This window comes from Phodopus roborovskii, unplaced genomic scaffold (assembly GCF_943737965.1).
Source record: "Phodopus roborovskii unplaced genomic scaffold, PHOROB, whole genome shotgun sequence".
Lineage (NCBI taxonomy): Eukaryota > Metazoa > Chordata > Mammalia > Rodentia > Cricetidae > Phodopus > Phodopus roborovskii.
The window spans coordinates 10,143,525-10,161,365 of NW_026126629.1; the positions used below are offsets into that span (position 1 = coordinate 10,143,525).

A 17,841-nucleotide genomic window follows, 5' to 3' on the forward strand; every position below is an offset into this window, starting at 1 on the left:
TTTGCAAGTCCTTTAAAGGGGTTTAAAATAGACCTTTTTTCTTTACTGGTTGACTAGCTCAGATATTTGTCATGGTGATGGAAAGCCAACTAATACAGTGAGGAAATCTTCTAGCACCATAGTGGTAGTGGTCAATGTATTTTTCACCATTCCATACAAGTGACTGATGGCTTCACTCCACAAGGAAACAGTAAACATTGTATCGTGTGACAAATGAGAGGGCCACGGTAAAGCATTGCTGCTGCAGTATGCAGGAGTGTTGAGAAAAAAGTTGTGTGCTTGTTTCAGTAATTTGATAAACTAGTCTCTTTCATGGTTCACCATTTTTATTTAAGAGAGGATTGCCCCACCATTTTTATTTAAGAGAGGATTGCCGGGCAATGATGTATTTTTCATAGGTAAGTATTTAAAAATGAATAAAGAGAATCTGTTACTTCAAGAAAAGGAACTGACAAAATTTACACCAATGATAAAACTCCTGCTCCCAAGCAAAAGGCAAGAATTTTTGGAAAATGTCTGTCACAAGGAGCTTATAAACTATCCAGTATGTAGTGCTTTTTCTCCTAAGATCATGATTGCATTTACAAGTGCATCTTTTCTGTAACTGTAAGATAAAACCCATACTTGAAAGTTCTGTTTGATGGGTTGATCCAGTGAGTGGAGTAGCAAAGTCATCATGCATGAGTTCAAAGTGTTCAAAGTACAATATGAACCAGTGTGGTTTTATTCTTAAATATAAAAAATGTGTCTTGAGACAAGGCCTTGCTGTATAGCCAGACTGCCCTCAGGTACTGATTCTTCTATCTCTGCATGCTGAGTAGCCAGAATCATGGACACATACAAAAGCTTCTATCCCTATAGATATAGGCAGATCTCTGTGAGTTTGAGATTAGCTTGGTCAGTACAGTGAGGTACGTACAGCCATGGCTACCTGTATAGAGAGCTCTTGTCTCCAAAAACAAAAACAACAAACAAAGACTGGGGCTGAAGAGATGGCTCAGTACTGCTCTTTCTGAGGACCAGGGTTCAATTCCCAGCACCCACGTCAGGTCGATCTCAATCACCTGTAACTCCAGTTCCAGGGGATCCAGTGCCTTGTTCATCACACACACACACACACACACACACACACACACACACACACACACAAATATAATCTTTATTTTGAAGTAACTGAGGCTTATTTCAGAAGAATTTTAAGAGTTTGGAAAATTCCTATAGCATTCCCACCCAATTTCCCATAATGGTAACATCCTTATGTCACCACAATCAATGGCTTTTAATGTAAAAAGCTCAATGGCATTATTGATATGGTTTAGAGTCCATGTTGTAACTAACCTTTAAGAATCTACTACTAGCTGGTGGCTCATGCCTATAATACAGCAGTGGGGAGGCTGAGGGGGCTATAAATGAGTTCAGGGCAAGCCTAGGCTGCATAGCAAGACCCTATCTCTAAACAAACAAACAAACAAAAAAACAAGCAGAGTATCCATTACTTATTTGACTCTTAGTCCAGTATTTAAAACTACCTGTGAGAAATCTGTGATGTCTTTTATACTCTTCTGTTTTCCAAGTGAATGTGGGTCATCTTTAAAATATACAGCAACCAAAATTATTATAAAAAAAAGGTGATGTTAGAAGATACAAGACTCCCTTTTCCTTTCAATTAGGCTGGATAGTCAATAGATTTGCAAAAATGTAAAACATGTCCCAATTTTTAAATAATAAGTCATAAAGAAATGTATTTTAAAACAAGTCTTTGGTATACATAAAGTTTTTACCATTTTTGAAGATAAGGTAAAATTTGTTATTTTTGAGATTTCATTCATATATACAATGAAATATTTTCTTCTATCCCTATTTTCTACCCCTCCTATCTCCCAAACACACCCCTCCTAACTTCATATTTGTTTTTTAAAATAACCTGTTAAGTCCAGTTAGTGCTGCCCATATATGCAACTAGAGACAGGTGCATTTATCCCGCCATCTCTACAGTCCCTTTCCCCATTCTCTGATAACCATTTTATACCCTGCATATGTATGAGTTCATATGATCTTTGTGGTTTTGTGTCTGGCACTTTAACACAGTGCCCCCAAAATTCATGAATAATATAAATCCAAGAGTCAGATATGGGGGTTCAAGCTGAAGATCAGAGAAGCAAAAAAGCCAGCCACTAGTTCTTACCTTCAGGCCAAAATGGGTAATCCTGTCTCCACAAATCCCCAGAGACAAATGCTTTCCACAAAACCTCAGAGGCAAATGCCCTGAGTTTCCATCTCCTCCAACCCTATTTTCCTTTCTCTGCCCAGCCATATCACTCCTGTCTCCATCTCCCTAGTTCTAGGATTAAAGCTGTGTGATCCCAAGTGCTGGGATCTCCTTTGTGTGAGCTGTTTCTCTTTTCAGACGGATTAACTTTTGTCTAGTCCTTGGTAGCCTTGAACTCAAGAGATCTATCTACTTCTGTCTCCTGGGTCCTGGCTTCTATGGCTTGTGGCTGACTTTGTATTCTGAACCCTTAGGCAAGCTTTACTAAATCATAAACAATTTATTGCCACAATTCTTCTTTTTTGTCTAATACAGAAAGCAAGACTACAACTAACATAAGAAACTGTATACAATAACTAATATACATACATACATACATACATACATACATACATACATACATAAAAGTACATCAGCAATATCCAGTCCATTTGCATTTGACAAATTCAGAGAAAATACTCCATTATCTAGCTTATCTTGGTGTCTTGGTGTGTTCAATGTCTGTACCTAATATACTTTCTATTCTAATTTGCACTATCAAATTATCTTTTAATGCTTCTCAATCTTTGTGTCTGGCAAACAAGGAAAACTATATGCTATCTAGTCTTCAACTCCCTTAGATACCCAAGAAGGAAATAATATAACTAAGTAAGCAGGAAGTGCAAGCAATTGACTTCCAAAAAAACATGTGAAATGTCAGAAACATCTGGCTGCCTGGACAGTCATCAAGATTCTTCTGCAACATTGGGTCATCCAGATATCCTAGCATATCTGACAGACCTTTCTGTGAAGCAGGATTTTTGAAGGGCTGAGCAGCCTTGTCTTGGCAAGATTTTGCAACCACTTTCTTTTGGGTACTGTTTGTTTAATTTGGACAGCATATTGTTAGTAGTTGAGGCAAGGGCACTTTCTTGCCCAGTGGCTACTTTTTCCACAAAGAAATTAAACTCCATGTAGAGTTTCTTTGATGCCTGTTATAATTGTCATAAAAAAGAAGCTATTTCATTAAAACATTAAATACCATATTATATAGATCTCTAAAGTTTTTGAAGACAACCTGTTTTTCTAAAATATATCTCTGTTTGACCTTGTAAACATACCTAATGTGACTACAAGTTTGATGGTAATAGGTGACTAATTACTAACCTTCATTTCCTTTTTATCCTAATAATAACTTTCAAGGACTAGAAATTTGTATTACATTGATAAATGATCTGTATAGATATAATACCATGAACAATATTAGAAATGTATGTACATTATGCTTTAACAAAATTAATCTCAAATTTATATTAATATACAATATTTGTATACAATATACAGAAGTCCAATCCAATGTAAAATATTTGAAACTAGTAGTTTCTTTTTAGAAGTAGATTCAACAATCTGCCTTTTTATCTTATCATAACTATAGCCTCTCCGTTTTCTTTTCAGAGCAGATTAAATAATCTATACTTTTTATCCTATCATATCTGTATTCCCCTCTTTTTTCTTTTCAAAACAAGAACCTTGAATCTAATATTCTTTGTTTAGCTTTTCCATGACCATTACCAATAACAACTTGTAATCAATCCTTCTAAATAATGAAAAATGTCCATAACCCAATGAAAGACCAAAAACCGCCCACCCCAGCTCACGGTAATATCAGCATCATGTTCTTAAAATTTGTTTCCTGCTGTCTGGGGGCAATCTTTAGAGGATCCTGAAAAGAAAAATTGGGTTAATTTTCAAGCTGTATCATTTGTTGTCCAGTCTGCACATAATGGGAAAGTGCAGGGCTTGTCTCAAGTTTTGGCTAGAGTAGTCTGTGAGGCTGGATCATCTCAGCCTTCTCAGAATTGTTCTGAGCAGTGCCTGTGAGATGGGATCATCTCAGCTGGCCACCTCAAAATTGTTCTGAGCAGTTGTAGTCCAAAGCTGATCTTTTAGTTGGTCTTTTTCAGCTTAGTGGTGTTATCATAGTCTTGATGGAATTATCTTTCTGGGATCCCATTATCTATTTGGAGACTTCAGAGATCACATCAGGTCAGATTCTTCCTTTTCTTGGTAATTTTTTTCTGGGTAGTTCTCCCTTCTTCTGTGGATTCTTATTTGTCCAAAAGTCTTTACATTCTTCAGATGGTTATTTTTATTTTCCTGAAAAAATAAAAACTAAACCCTTCCCCAACTCTAACTTTAGGGAGGTTCCTAATCTAATCTTTATCAATTTTGATGTATGGTTTCTCCTGAAATTTTTGTTTTATCTTCTATAGCTGTTCTATCATTCAGAGCAGTATGTTTTCTTACAACAGGCATTAGGTTCTTTAATTGCCCTGGGAAAGAGTTTCCTCCAGGGCTACAGGAAATGATTGATCAGGATTTGACATGGGGACTTCAAGAGCCCATCAAGGTATTTTCTGATGGCAAAATATTACCTTGAATGTCTTTTGTTGACCTACATTCTTTAGTCCAATGCCTGCCTTTCTCACATCTTCTGCATAATCCAGAAGGGAGGACATTCTGTCTGGATTATGTTTATAAAAATCATTGTTTCTAGAAATGCCCTGTTTATAATCCCTATTTAAGTGACTTTGTCTGACACAATTAAAACATTTGACATTTTGATTTCTCTTCAAACCTCTTGAAATCACCTCTCCTTTCGATTTATCATTATGGTCATTAGCTTCAACATTAATTGTATCCTGGATCCATAATATATCACCACATTCACCTATATGGTTGAAAGTTATATAAGTTCCTACTTTCTAGGGCTAAATAGTATTCCAGCAAAATATTGTATCACATTTCCATTATTTATTTCTTAATGTTTTATTGTTTTTATGTGTTAACTGGATGTCAGTTGTGCATAGTGCCACATGAACATGAGTGTGCAGACATCTCTGACATAATGACTTCATTTCTTTTGGATATCTACAAATATATGTGTATGTATACATGTTAACACCTTTAGTTTTTCAACACATAGTTTTTTTTCATGAAACAATTTTTTTGCTGTTATGTAATGAGTTTATCACTATTTAAAATAAATATTTACAATTTTCTGACTTGACCTTGAGTAAAAGAGAGAGGGAGGTTGGGGCCTTACTATACAGAGCAGTGTAATGCAAGAACATTTTGGCAGGGAGTCAGACATCTCATTCATGAGCCTGACATGCTCAGTCAGAGACTGGGGTAACTTCTGGGAAACACAGGTCCTGGGGGCTGGGGTTTTATTCAGTGGCATCTGCTGTAGTGGAGTGCAGATGACGCATGTTCACAGCCAGTGTGCTTTGTGTCCTGGGGCATCTCATTCACAGAGACCATTGAGCTCTGTCATGCAAAACTCTTCAAAATTTCACCTTGTGTGTGTGTGTGTGTGTGTGTGTGTGTGTGTGTGTGAGAGAGAGAGAGAGAGAGAGAGAGAGAGAGAGAGAGAGAGAGAGAGAGAAAGAGAGAGAGAATCTCATCATATTGCTCATGATCCTCCTGACTCAACCTACAGAGTACTAGGATCACAGACATTCACCCCCATGGAACCAGGTTTTTTTTTTTTTTTTTACAATCCCAAATTTCTGTATTCTCTCCATTCTTTTGACTTCTCACTGCACACACTTGATTCCTCCTTGAATTTTAGTTTTTTTCCCCTCTTAACACCATGCCAGATGCATCCAATACACATTGCTAATGCTTCATTTTCAACTTCCCAATTCAGAAAACACAGGGTTTGCCTTTTAAGCTCTAATGAGTCCATGCCATTTTTACCATATGTTTTATTCCCGCATGCATGGGTCTCCAGATGTTTGGCCTGCTAGCTATCACTCACCACCCAGATGCTAAAGCCAGATGCAGGGTTTCTATTGCTGTGGCAACCCTGTCACAGAGGAACATCACTGATCTAGTCACAGTCATCAGAGGAGCCTGCTGTTCCTGGCAAACTAAGGGCTCTCAGTGGCTGTATCTAGCAAAGGTTCATTTCTTGCTCAAATTACAGCATGATGTATATCACAGGGATGCTGGGCTCCAGGCTGCTTAGTCTTTCAACTCTCCCTTTTCTGATTCCTTCTTTCTAGTTAGTGGATAGGAAAGAGAGAGGGCAAAGAAGACTAACCAACACCTGACCACCTCAATGTGGGATATTATTGCTGATGTGGACCTCATAAGAGTTAGTCTCTGATGCTAGCTAGCCTCGGGTGTTGACTTGGCTATTACAATGCTCCCTGGAGGGGATGGTATAAGAGAATGTGTTGAATCTTCACCCAAGCCATTGTTTCTCTGTTGAGTTGTGTGATAGCTATAGACCATGTGCTATGCAGCAACTTAGCTTGCTCTTTAAACCAGATGTTTCTTCTTTTCTCTCTGTTCCTCCTTCCACTTTGGGGCAGCAAGCAACAAGCATATCCAGTGGCTGCTGGGAGCAGATGGCGAGGTCTGGGTGTGGGTCATGGGTGAAGGCCCTGGTGACAAGCCCTATGAAGAGATCTCTGAGGAGTTGATTGCAGAGAGAGCACGGCTGCAAGCACAAAGAGAAGCTGAGGAGCTCTGGTGAGAGGTGCTGGCTGGGAGGGTACTGGGTGGGACCTGAGCCTGGAGCTCAGGGTGGATATAAGTTATGGATAGAAAAATGGGGTGCTGGTCAATGTCTGGCTGTGTTGAGCTCTGTAAAGATCAAATGACCAAGGCTTCAGTGTCTCTTGTCAATAAACTTTGTGGGTTCCAGTGTTAGACCCACCAACTAGCTAATCTGGAACCTCAGTTTTATCCTATTTGTGATAAGTCTGAAAAACCCAACTTCCTGCATGCCCGAAGTTTGGATTTACCTGGACGGTATGGACAGCATGCTGTGTGTGTGTGTGTGTGTGTGTTACATGTTCATGTGCTCGTGTGCCTATGTTTGTATGTGCTTGTGGGTGTAAAGCCAGAGGGCTATGTCAGATGTCTTCTGTCATATTAGTTTTTGAGGCAGGGTCTCTCATGGAACCTGTAGCTAATGGATGCAGATAGACTGGCTAGCAGGTGAGTTTTAGAGATTCTCCTGTTTCTGTTGCCTCAGTGCTGGGATTATAAGCATGCCCTATTACATCCAGATTTAGATGAGCACTCTAGGGATCTGAATTCATTTCCTGTGTCCACATGGCAAGTATTTTACCAATTGAACTATTTCCACAGCCCCAACAATTCTGGGAAATTCTCATGGGGATGGTCTTGCAGTACTGCTTCACCGTGGCTGTCTGTTGTTCCTCTGAATATTATGTATGTCTTCACAGTAGAAGGACACCTGAACCCTCAGGAAAGATTGGAGTCAAACTCTTTTCAACAACTTTTAACATTTTTTTTTCTTGTCAACTTGGAAATCCATGTGGCAGTATCATTAGCATCCACCACCATCAAGTATGAATGATGGTGTTTTAGTTGTGAAATTGTAAAAATGTAAAACAGACTGAAGACTATAATGAATTAAAGAACACCCACCACCCAAGCTATGAAGAGTATTTAAGAGACAAAAAAAAAACAAAACATTATTTATACCTTGATAGATGCCATCAGTTCAAATCCCAAGGCTGTTAAATATTCTCATGTAGTGTTTGTTCTATAATGCAATTTATTTATGTCATTGATAGACATTTGAATTACTTATCATGTCTTTTCATAAAACATTTCTGCTGGACATCTACTGTATGTATATACCTTAGGCTACTTGAGTGAGAAATGGGATTTTCATGTCTTGTTTCTTAGCTTCCAGAATGATCCTGCTGGTTTACCCTTCCTTTCCTATATGAGTGTCATCTCTCCCTTTCTTTGCCATTGTGAGTTATATTAATCTTTGTGTTTGCTGTTCTGTGTACCAAGGGGAGGCTGCTTATTGCTTTTACCTAAAGTTGCATAGTGAAATGATCTTCTAGTTTATCACTCAAGCTCACCACTGCTGCTGTTCTCTTGGAAGGAGACAGAAGGAAGCAGAGATCACCAAGAAGTTCCGGGATGCCTTGGCCAATGAGAAAGCCCGGATTCTGGCTGAGAGGTGGAAAGTGGAGATGGAGGACCGAAAGGCTGCCAAAGTCTTGGAGGAACGCATACATGAGGAATTCAAGGTGGGGCGGTGCATGGGGCACCTAGTCTAGCCTCCATGTTTGGTGTGGACATGGTCTGTTTGAATCTGCTCTTGGCCATTGGTTGGTCCTGGGTGTGTTATGAGACAGAAATCTGGTGTGCCTGAGCAGGAAGGAAGTTGACACACTTTAGACCCATCTCCTTCTTGTTGTATAGATGAGGGAAGTGAGGGCCAGACAGGGGAAACAAATTGCCAAGGCCACACATAATAGTGATTGTGTACAGAGTTAGGAACAGACTATTGGCCTTCATCATCCCAAGCTGAGTTTGTTGTGAAATGAGACCCCAGGAACTGGGCTACTGACCAGATCATCTGGAATTCACTTCCAGCTCTACTACTGACTGTTTTGTGACCCTGAGACACCTGCTGTCTTAGTTAGGGTTTCTATTGCTGCAACAAAACATCATGACCAAAAAGAGGTTGGGGAAGAAGGGGTTTATTCAACTTACATTCCTCATTGTAGTTCATCATCAAAGGAAGTCAGGACAAGAACTCAAACAGGGCAGGAATCCGGAGGCAGGAGCTGATGAAGAGGTCATGGAGGGGGGCTGCTTCCTGGATTGCTTGTCATGGCTTGCTCAGACTGCTTTCTTCCAGAATCCAGGCCTACCAGCCTACGGATGGCACACCATGGGTTGGGCCCTTTCCCACTGATCACTAACTGAGAAAATACCTTACAGCTGGATCTCATGGGAGCTTTTCCTCCACTGAGACTCCTTACTTTCTGATGACTCTAGCTTGTGTCAGGTTGAAACACAAAATCAGCCAGTACAACTGACCCCTTGTCAACTGGACACACAAACAAACAAATCACACAAACACATCATATCCCTTCTTTTCTTATTCATCCCCAAGAGCTCACATTAAAAACATAAATAACCTTAAAAGTTCCACAGCCTTTACAAATTCAAACACATTAAAATTTCAGTCCCTTTAAAACTGCCAATCTCTTTTAAAATCCAAAGCCTTTTCAAATTCAGTCTCTCAACCATGAGCTCCAATACTTTCTTACTTCAAGAGGGAAAATTCAAGGCACAGTCACAATCAAAGAAAAACCAAATTCCAACCATCTGGGATCCAGTCACCATCTTCTGGACTCCCCCAAGGGGCCTGAGTCACTTCTCTGGCTCGGCCATCTGCAGTACACATAGCTTGTCTTCTAGGTTCCGTCCTCTGTGATGACTCTAGCATGTGTGACATTGACACACAAATCCAGCCAGTACACTTGCTAAATTTCTCTGAGCTATTGACTTGTTTTTGGTAACAAAACAAAATAAAACAAAACAAAAACTTTGGATTTGTTTGTTTTGTCAGGGTCTCAGTAGGTCACTCTGAATCCTAAGATTAAAAATTTGTGCCAGCATGCCTGAAAAGCATTTTATTTTTATGAAGATTTAGGGAGAGGACGTAAGTACATTTTTCACCTAGGAATGTCTGGTCACTTGGTGTTACTAATTAGGAATGTCTGGTCATGTGATGTTACTAACCAGGAATGTTTGGTCATGTGGTGTTTCTAACTAGATCTAGAGGGCTTTGGAATTGTTAGATGAGTGTCCCTGTTCTCTGGTAGTGTGGTGTTTGGTTTTAATTGTCAGCTTGACGCAATCTAGAATCACCTGGGAAAAGAACTGCCTAAATTCTTTGGCTCATGGGCCTGTCTGTGGGGGGTTATCTTGCTTACATTAATTGATATGTGAAGATTTAACCTGAAAAAGGAAACACTATGCTCTGTCTTGGACCCTGTACTGTGTTAGAAAAGAGAAGGCCAGTTGAGTCTAAGCACACAGGCATCCATTCTCCCTGCGTGTGACCAGCTGCTTGAGTTCCCATTGCCTTGACTCTCTGCCGAGATGAGCTGCAGCCTACAGTTATGAGCAGAAATCACCCCTTTCCCCCTGAGTTGCTGTTGTCAGGGTAATTTATCGTGGCAACAGAAAGGAAACTACAACTGGAAGGAAGCTTAAATCACTTGGAAACATTTTTTTTCATTATAGGTGCAATACATTTATTTATTAGAAAACACACACAAAAATGCAGATAAGCAGAAAACAAACAAAAGTCACATTCAGTTTCTACATTGTACTGTTTTGTCAGTTGTATTGTTGAAATCAAACAGAGCTGGACATTAGTTAAGGCATGAAAACAGAGTTTGGGTCTGAGGATATAGTATGTACAAGGCCCTGGGTTTCATATCCAACATTTGCCAAAAACAAAACACAAAGCAAAAAAGATTTTTCTACTGCTGACACTGGGGGAGAGAGATGCAGTCCATCATTGTTTGCAGTGATTGGTGGGAATGAGCACTAAAAGACAGGGCAGGGGAGAGCCTGCTCCCTGCAGAGTCAGAGGAGTAAAGATGCTAGAAGCAGGTCAGGTTCCAATTAGATGCTCTGTTCCCTGAACCAAGCCATTGGTGAAGTGGGGCATCTATCCTCCCTCTGAAACTGAGGAAGGAGTCCTTTATGCTTGTGATGTGATTACAGGGCCAAAGAATAGCTCTCAAAGCATACATACACATGCTTCTGAGTTGAAGGAGATGCTATCACAACTTTAAGTTCCTTGCAGGGAATGCTGTAAGAACAGATAGCCTCATCAGGCACAGGCTAGACCACATCACACATTCTTCTGGTATTGTTGAGCTTTCTCAGGCATACACTTCAGTGATCTGAATTCCTCCTAGTGCCATGGTCTTATGAGGTAGAAGCTAAGTTGGAGCTTGGTCTAGTACCTCCATGTGGAGCTTTAGAAGGAGCTAGCTTTGAGTTTGCTTGTCAGTGTCTTTACAGAATCTGTCCATTTTAAAACTTGTTCCTTCCTCCTTAGCAGTTACTTGGTGGGGATGTTGAAATACATTCTTCAACAGTCATTGCTTTTCATAGTTATGCTTATCGCATTTTCAGATGTATAGAAGCCGATGACATTCATGAGGCAAGCTCATCAATCTTTTCTTTATCATTTGTTTTAGGCTCAGAAAGCTTACCTACATTGGTTTTTATACTTTTCATGTGCTTGTTTCTCCATGTTTAATTTTCTTCCATCTGGGAGAGTGTATACTATTGTGCTCTGACTATATTTTTTTCCCAGATACTCTGGTATTACAGCAGTGGTTAAATCACTTTCTCTTTGTTTGCTATCTTGTCTGGAATTTACTCTTTTAAAATTTTTTTATTTAAATATATTTTAATAGTCTTACGTATCGATCCCAGTTCCCTCTCCCTCCCTTCCTCTCATGCCCCCTGACCTCCCCCCTATCCCATTCCCCACCCACTCCACAGGGAGGGTGAGGCTTTCCAGGAGGAATCATCAAAATATGTCAAGTCATTTGGGGTAGGACCTAGGCCCTCCCTACTGTCTCTAGGCTAAGGGAGTATCCCTCCAAGGGGAATGTGCTCCCAAAGTCCTTTCATGCACCAGGGACACATCCTGGTTCCACTGTCAGAGGTTCCTTAGACTGCCCAGGACTTCTAACTGAGACCCATGTTTAGGGGGTTTGAGTCGGTCCAGTGTTGGATTCCCAGCTATCAGTCTGGGGGTCCACGAGCTCCTCCTTGTTTAGGTCAACTGTCTCTGTGGGTTTCTGTAGCCTGGTCTTGACCCCTTTGCTTATCACTTCTTGCTCTCTGCAACTGGATTGCAGGAGTTTGGCTCAGTGTTTAGCTGTGGGTGTCTGCTTCTGTTTCTAACATCTGATGCTGAAGGTTTTAGGATGGCATATAAGTTAGTTATCGATCTCATTATCAGGGAAAGGCATTTAAGGTAGCCTCTCCACTTTTGCTCAGATTGTTAGTTGGGGTCATCCCTGTAGGTCTCTGGACATTTATCTAGAGTCAGTTTTCTCTTCAAACCTATAATGGCTCCCTCTATTATGGTATCTCTTTTTTTGCTCTCTTCTGTTTGTCCCTTGACTCAATCTTCCTGGTCCCACATGTTCTCTCCTCTCCTTCTCTTTCTCTTATCTTCCTTTCCACTTACTATGCCCCCCCTGCTCCCATTATGCTCAGGAGATCTTGTCCCTATCCCCTTTTGTGAGGGATCTTGTATGAATCTCTTAGGTTCCTCCTTGTATCCTAGGTTCTCTGGCGGTGTGAATTATAGGCTGGTGATCCTTTGCTTTTTGTCTAAAGTACATATATGAGTGAGTACATGCCATATTCCCCTTTTTGTGACTTGGTTACCTCACTCAGGATGGTTTCTTCAAGTTCCATTCATTTGTCTGCGAATTTCAAGATTCCATTGTTCTTTCCGCTGAGTACACATTGTGTAAATGTACCACATCTTCTTTATCCGTTCTTCAGTTGAGGGGCATCTAGGTTGCTTCCAGGTTCTTGCTATTACAAATAATGCTTCTATGAACATAGTTGAATAGATGTCTTTGCCGAATGGATGTGGATCATTTGGGTATATGCCTAAGAGTGGAATTGCCAGGTCCTGTGGTAGACTGATTTCCATTTTCCTGAGGAACTGCCATGCTGATCTCCAAAATGGCTGTACAAGTTTGCACTCCCACCAGCAGTGGAGGAGTGTTCCCCTTTCTCCACATCCTCTCCAGCATAAGTTGTCATTGGTGTTTCTAATTTTAGCCATTCTGACAGTAGTAAGATGGTATATCAGAGTTGTTTTGATTTGCATTTCCCTGATGGCTAAGGATGTTGAGCACTTTCTTAAGTGTCTTTCAGTCATTTTGGATTCCTCTATTAAGAATTCTCTATTCAGTTCTGTACCCCATTTTTAGTAGGGTTATTTGGTGTTTTGGTGACGTTTCTTGAGTTCTTTGAATATTTTGGAGATCAGCCCTCTGTCAGATGTAGGGTTGGTGAAGATCTTTTCTATCTGTGGGCTGCTGTTTTGTCTTGTCAACTGTGTCCTTTGCCTTACAGAAGCTTGTCAGTTTCAGGAGATCCCATTTATTAATTGTCGATCTCAGTGTCTGTGCTACTGGTGTTATGTTCAGGAAGTGGTCTCCTGTACCAATTTGTTCAAGGTTACCTCCCACTTTTCTTCTAAGAAGTTCAGTGTGGCTGAATTTATGTTGAGGTCTTTGATTCATTTGGACCTAAGTTTTATCATGGCGATAGACATGGTTCTATCTGCAATCTTATACACACCATCATCCAGTTGTGCCAGCACCATTTGTTGAAGATGCTTTCCTCCTTCTATTGTATACTTTTAGCTGTTTTATCAAAAATCAGGTGTTCGTAGGTGTGTGGGTTAATATCAGGATTTTCTATTTGATTCCATTGGTCTACCTGTCTAATTTTGTGCCAGTACCACACTGTTTTTAGGATATAGTTTTATAGTAGAGCTTGAAGTCAGGGATGGTAATGTCACCCGAAGTTCCTTTTGGAGTTATTCTTTACTTGGCCCCAGATCTCTTCAGTTTTCCATTATGATTTATTATTGCTGAACCAGACTAATTGTTTAATGACCATAGCTTTAAAATCATTTTTAGCATCTATTTAGGTAAGAACCCCATCAAAATGTTTATTTTCAAAATGTTTTCGGCTAATAACATCACCTATTTTTTTTCTACCAGCAGAAGTTTTCTACTATTTTCTTACTGTTCTTCTGCTCAAATAATGCTTCATGGTGATTTTAACTGGGATTACATCATACTGTAGCTGTGATTGTGGAAAATGGACATTTAAAAAAATATTCAGTCTTGGAGTATTTTTTGGGTATGTGCTGTTTCCTTGTGACCCAAAGCCACTTTTGTCTTTGTGCCATTGTTAACTTTCTATTGCACACTTGTAAAAGTAATGGATTCTTAGTTTTAAACAGTCTCAGTAACTTCTATAAATTGAACCCTGGTCAAAAACTTGAGTATTCCACAGTTTTTCTTTACTTAAACCACAGGCTGAGTATTTATTGCTGTTTTGAATGAGGTTACCTCAGTGTTTATGTATACACACACACACACACACACACACACACACACGTACACACACCCTTTCTTCTGATACAGAGTCTCATGATGCAGTCCAGGCTGTCTTACACATAGGACAATCTTAATATATCTGCCTCCCAAGTACTGGAATCACAAATGTTTGCTACCACATGGGTTCAAGCACTGTTTTTAAATCTATTGCAGTTACTGTTAAGTTTGCTATGAATTATAATTTTTTAGGACAGCTTTTAAATGAAGTAGGATTTCTCTAAGTAGTTTTTCAACATATAGAAAAGTGGGAGAAAAAATGAACATTTATATGTTTTCACTTGCATTTACTAATTAATAATATTTGACAAATTTTGCTTTTTCATGCACATATACATTCGTATGGATATATACACTTAGGTATGCATTTACTTGTACATGTCTATATACCTATGTGTACACCTATAAAAACACACATGTATATAGGTAGACACACATATGTATAGATATACATATTTATATGTACATTTGTGTATCCTTTTGTCATTGTTTTGCTGAACAACTTAAGAAGGTGGCATAGATAGTGACACTCTAACCCAAGTAGAAGCTAAGTACTTTCTGAACATGTAGTAATTTTAGGCTATAGGAACAGTGCCATCTATGTCCCACTATTCAGTTGGCATTGTAGTACAATAGTCACTGTGTGCAATATGCCTGTGGCTATGTTCCAAGAAGACTTCATTGGATCAGATGGAATTTAGAGTTTTCCTGATGGCCTGATAACACTCTAAGACCTTCTTCATGAATCTCCTCTGAGTAAGGACACCTTCAGAACCACAGCAGTTGTTTTTATACCTATTGCAGTTGTGAGTAAAACTATGAGACATGTGCAGTCAGATCCAACAGAGATGTGGGATAAATGGCTAACTGTGGTGACTTTTAGCATGCCATGTCTGCTAGCTCCAGGATCACTGGGTACTGCTGGCTTTTCTCACCCTGTTCCCCCCTCCCCCACATGCCCACCCCACTCTAAACTTCTCCTGGCCTTCTCTTCCCTTGGTTTCTCATTCCTATACAACACTGCCATTTCGACTTTGTGCTCTCTTGCTTCTCTCTCTCTTGCCCCTCTCTCTTGGTCCTCTCCTTTCTCCAACCCCTCTCATGGCCAAGTCCATTCTGCTGCCCATGTTCAGTTTACTACTCTAGACTCTTCCACATACCACTGGCTGTCTGGTGTTATTTCCAAAGAAGTTTCTAGTTTTGATGTCTGTGTTTTTGTCTTAAAATTCAAGTTGTTAAATATGCATGCTTGAACTTTAATAGAGGTAGTCTCCTTGATTTAGCGTTGCTTCACTTTCGGAACCCTCAGAAATATGAGACTGTAGGATAGGTGCAATTTAAGGCAGAGCCTGGGAGCACATTCCCCATGGAGGGATACTCCCTTAACCTAGAGACAGGAGGGAGGGCCTAGTCCCTACCCCAAATGACTTGACAGATTTTGTTGACCCCTTCTGGAAGGGGTCATCACCCTACCTGTGGAGTGGGGGTGGGAGGGTGGGAGGGTGGATGCAGGGCATGGAAGGGAGGGAAGGAGAGGAACCTGGGATGGAAATGTAAAATAAATAAATAAATAAATAAACCCTTGTTTTCAAATAGTTGATTTAACTGATTATTTATTCTGTGACATAGTTAGTCCCACTATGTAGTATAGGCTAACTTGAAGTACACTGTGTAGCCCAGCTGGCCTTAGACTCATAACCCTTCCACCTTAGTCTTTTTCATGAGCACTGAGAATATTGCTGTATAAAAGCCAAGTATTTTCTTAAACATAGCATTTACATATACAAACAAATTTAACTGAGAAATGCAACAAACAATATTTTCCATTTTTGCTTTGTATCTAAAGCATACCAATATTTATAAAACTACTAAGATCCCATATGCCTATAATTTTTCCTTTTATTAAAAAAAGATGTATTTATTTGTGTACGTGTACATTGCACGAGTTACATGCACTATGTGTGTATAGGTGCCTGCAGAAGTCAAGAGCGTCTGATCCCCTGTAACTGGATTTACAGGTGACAGTGAACCACCACATGGCTGTTAGAACTGAATCCAGGTCCTCTGCAAAAACAGTAAACTATTGAGGTTTAATAAGGATCAGAAGAAACAAATAGGCCGAATAAATGTTTATTCAGGGAGAAATAACTTACAACATAGACAGATGGACACCAGTAGGTTTCTGGTCCAAGGATGCCTCCAGATGTTCTCCTGTCCCCCTGTCCCCATGCTGCAAGCAAGAGAGCTCCTGGAGCCCCCTCTTAAGACTTTGTTCTCCCAGGTAACAGCTGCCTCTGTCCCCACCCCAATGGGCGTGGTCTGTGCCACAGGTGTGGACAAAGTGAATATCTCACTACAGTAAACCCTTTAACCAGCTGGGAATAATGGCATACACCTTTAATTCCAGCACTCGGGAGGCAGAAACAGGTGGATCTCTGTATGTTTGAGGCCAGCCTGGTCTATGTAGTGAGTTCCAGGGTAGCCAGGGCTCTGTAGAGAGACCCAGTCTCAAACAAACAAAAAAATACCAAACAAATTCCACCCCTTTAGCCCTTGGGCCATCGCTATAGCTTTGTTTTATTTATTTGTTTTTACAGATTTTGTAATTATATAAATTGTTTAATTTAGTGTTAAATTGCTTAAAAATCTATTCATATTAATGGATTTATAACTTCGAATAAGCAGATATAAGCAGATTGTGTTTTAGTATTTCCTGGTTTCTCCTTGTTGATTCAGGGGTATTTTCAGTTTGGGTTAGGATGTAATGAAAAGTGAACATCTTTGGGCAGCTTTCTTATATGCACAAGGTATTTGGGTGTATTCTATGCAAGCTCCTTTTCGGAACAGTTGAATCCCTCCTGATTCCACCAGCCAACCCCAGGGAATGAGCTCAGCCAAGTGTCTGACTTCAGCTGATTCTGTGTGGTACAGAAGAGCCATCTAGCCCAGCCTTGCCTGAATTATTAACCTACATAAACCCAAGTGAATGGTTAAGTTGTTGTATTAAGCAGTTTTTGTTTTCCTGTAGTTTATTTGCAGCAGCAGAGAACTCAAACCATGGATTCATGTATCAAGTTAGACAACGACTTGATTACTTTTATTGCACCTTTTGATGTCATGATTCCAACATTAATAATGTAGGAATGCAATAAATTTTATTTAATATTTTGTTTTCTTTTTCTGGGAACTCAAGTATGGGTTGGATTTGGGGAAGTCAGGAAGCAAGGATAAACTCCTTTCTCTCAAAAAACCTTACAATAAGGAAGAGACTGTGAGTAACTTTTTCCCTAACCACACCCAGAGGACTACGCTAGGGCACAACAGTACCTTCAGTAGTCTGGTATGAGCAAGAGTAGAGAGCAGAGGAGGTAAGTGAAAGGAAGAAAAATCTGTGGGTGAAAGAGATAAAAGGTCCATGATGTGTGAAATCAGACATAAGTCCAGAAGCATAGGCTGTGGAGTCTTTGAATGCTACTTTTAAGAGTGTGGGCAACGCCCCTGCCAAGGTGGACTCGAGGCCAAAAAAGGCTTTGGGAAGGATGAATCATCAGA

General features: G+C 40.0%; 1 protein-coding gene across 1 annotated transcript in view; it reads left to right on the top strand.

Annotated features, from left to right (window-relative positions):
* The window catches only part of Sh2d4b (SH2 domain containing 4B), a 77,314-nt gene that overhangs the window by 10,895 nt on the left and 48,578 nt on the right, over window positions 1–17,841 (top strand). Inside the window, exons 3-4 of the mRNA XM_051206854.1 lie at window positions 6,631–6,790; window positions 8,190–8,337. Coding sequence (XP_051062811.1) covers window positions 6,631–6,790; window positions 8,190–8,337 — 308 coding nt within the window. The remainder of the gene's footprint in view (window positions 1–6,630; window positions 6,791–8,189; window positions 8,338–17,841) is intronic.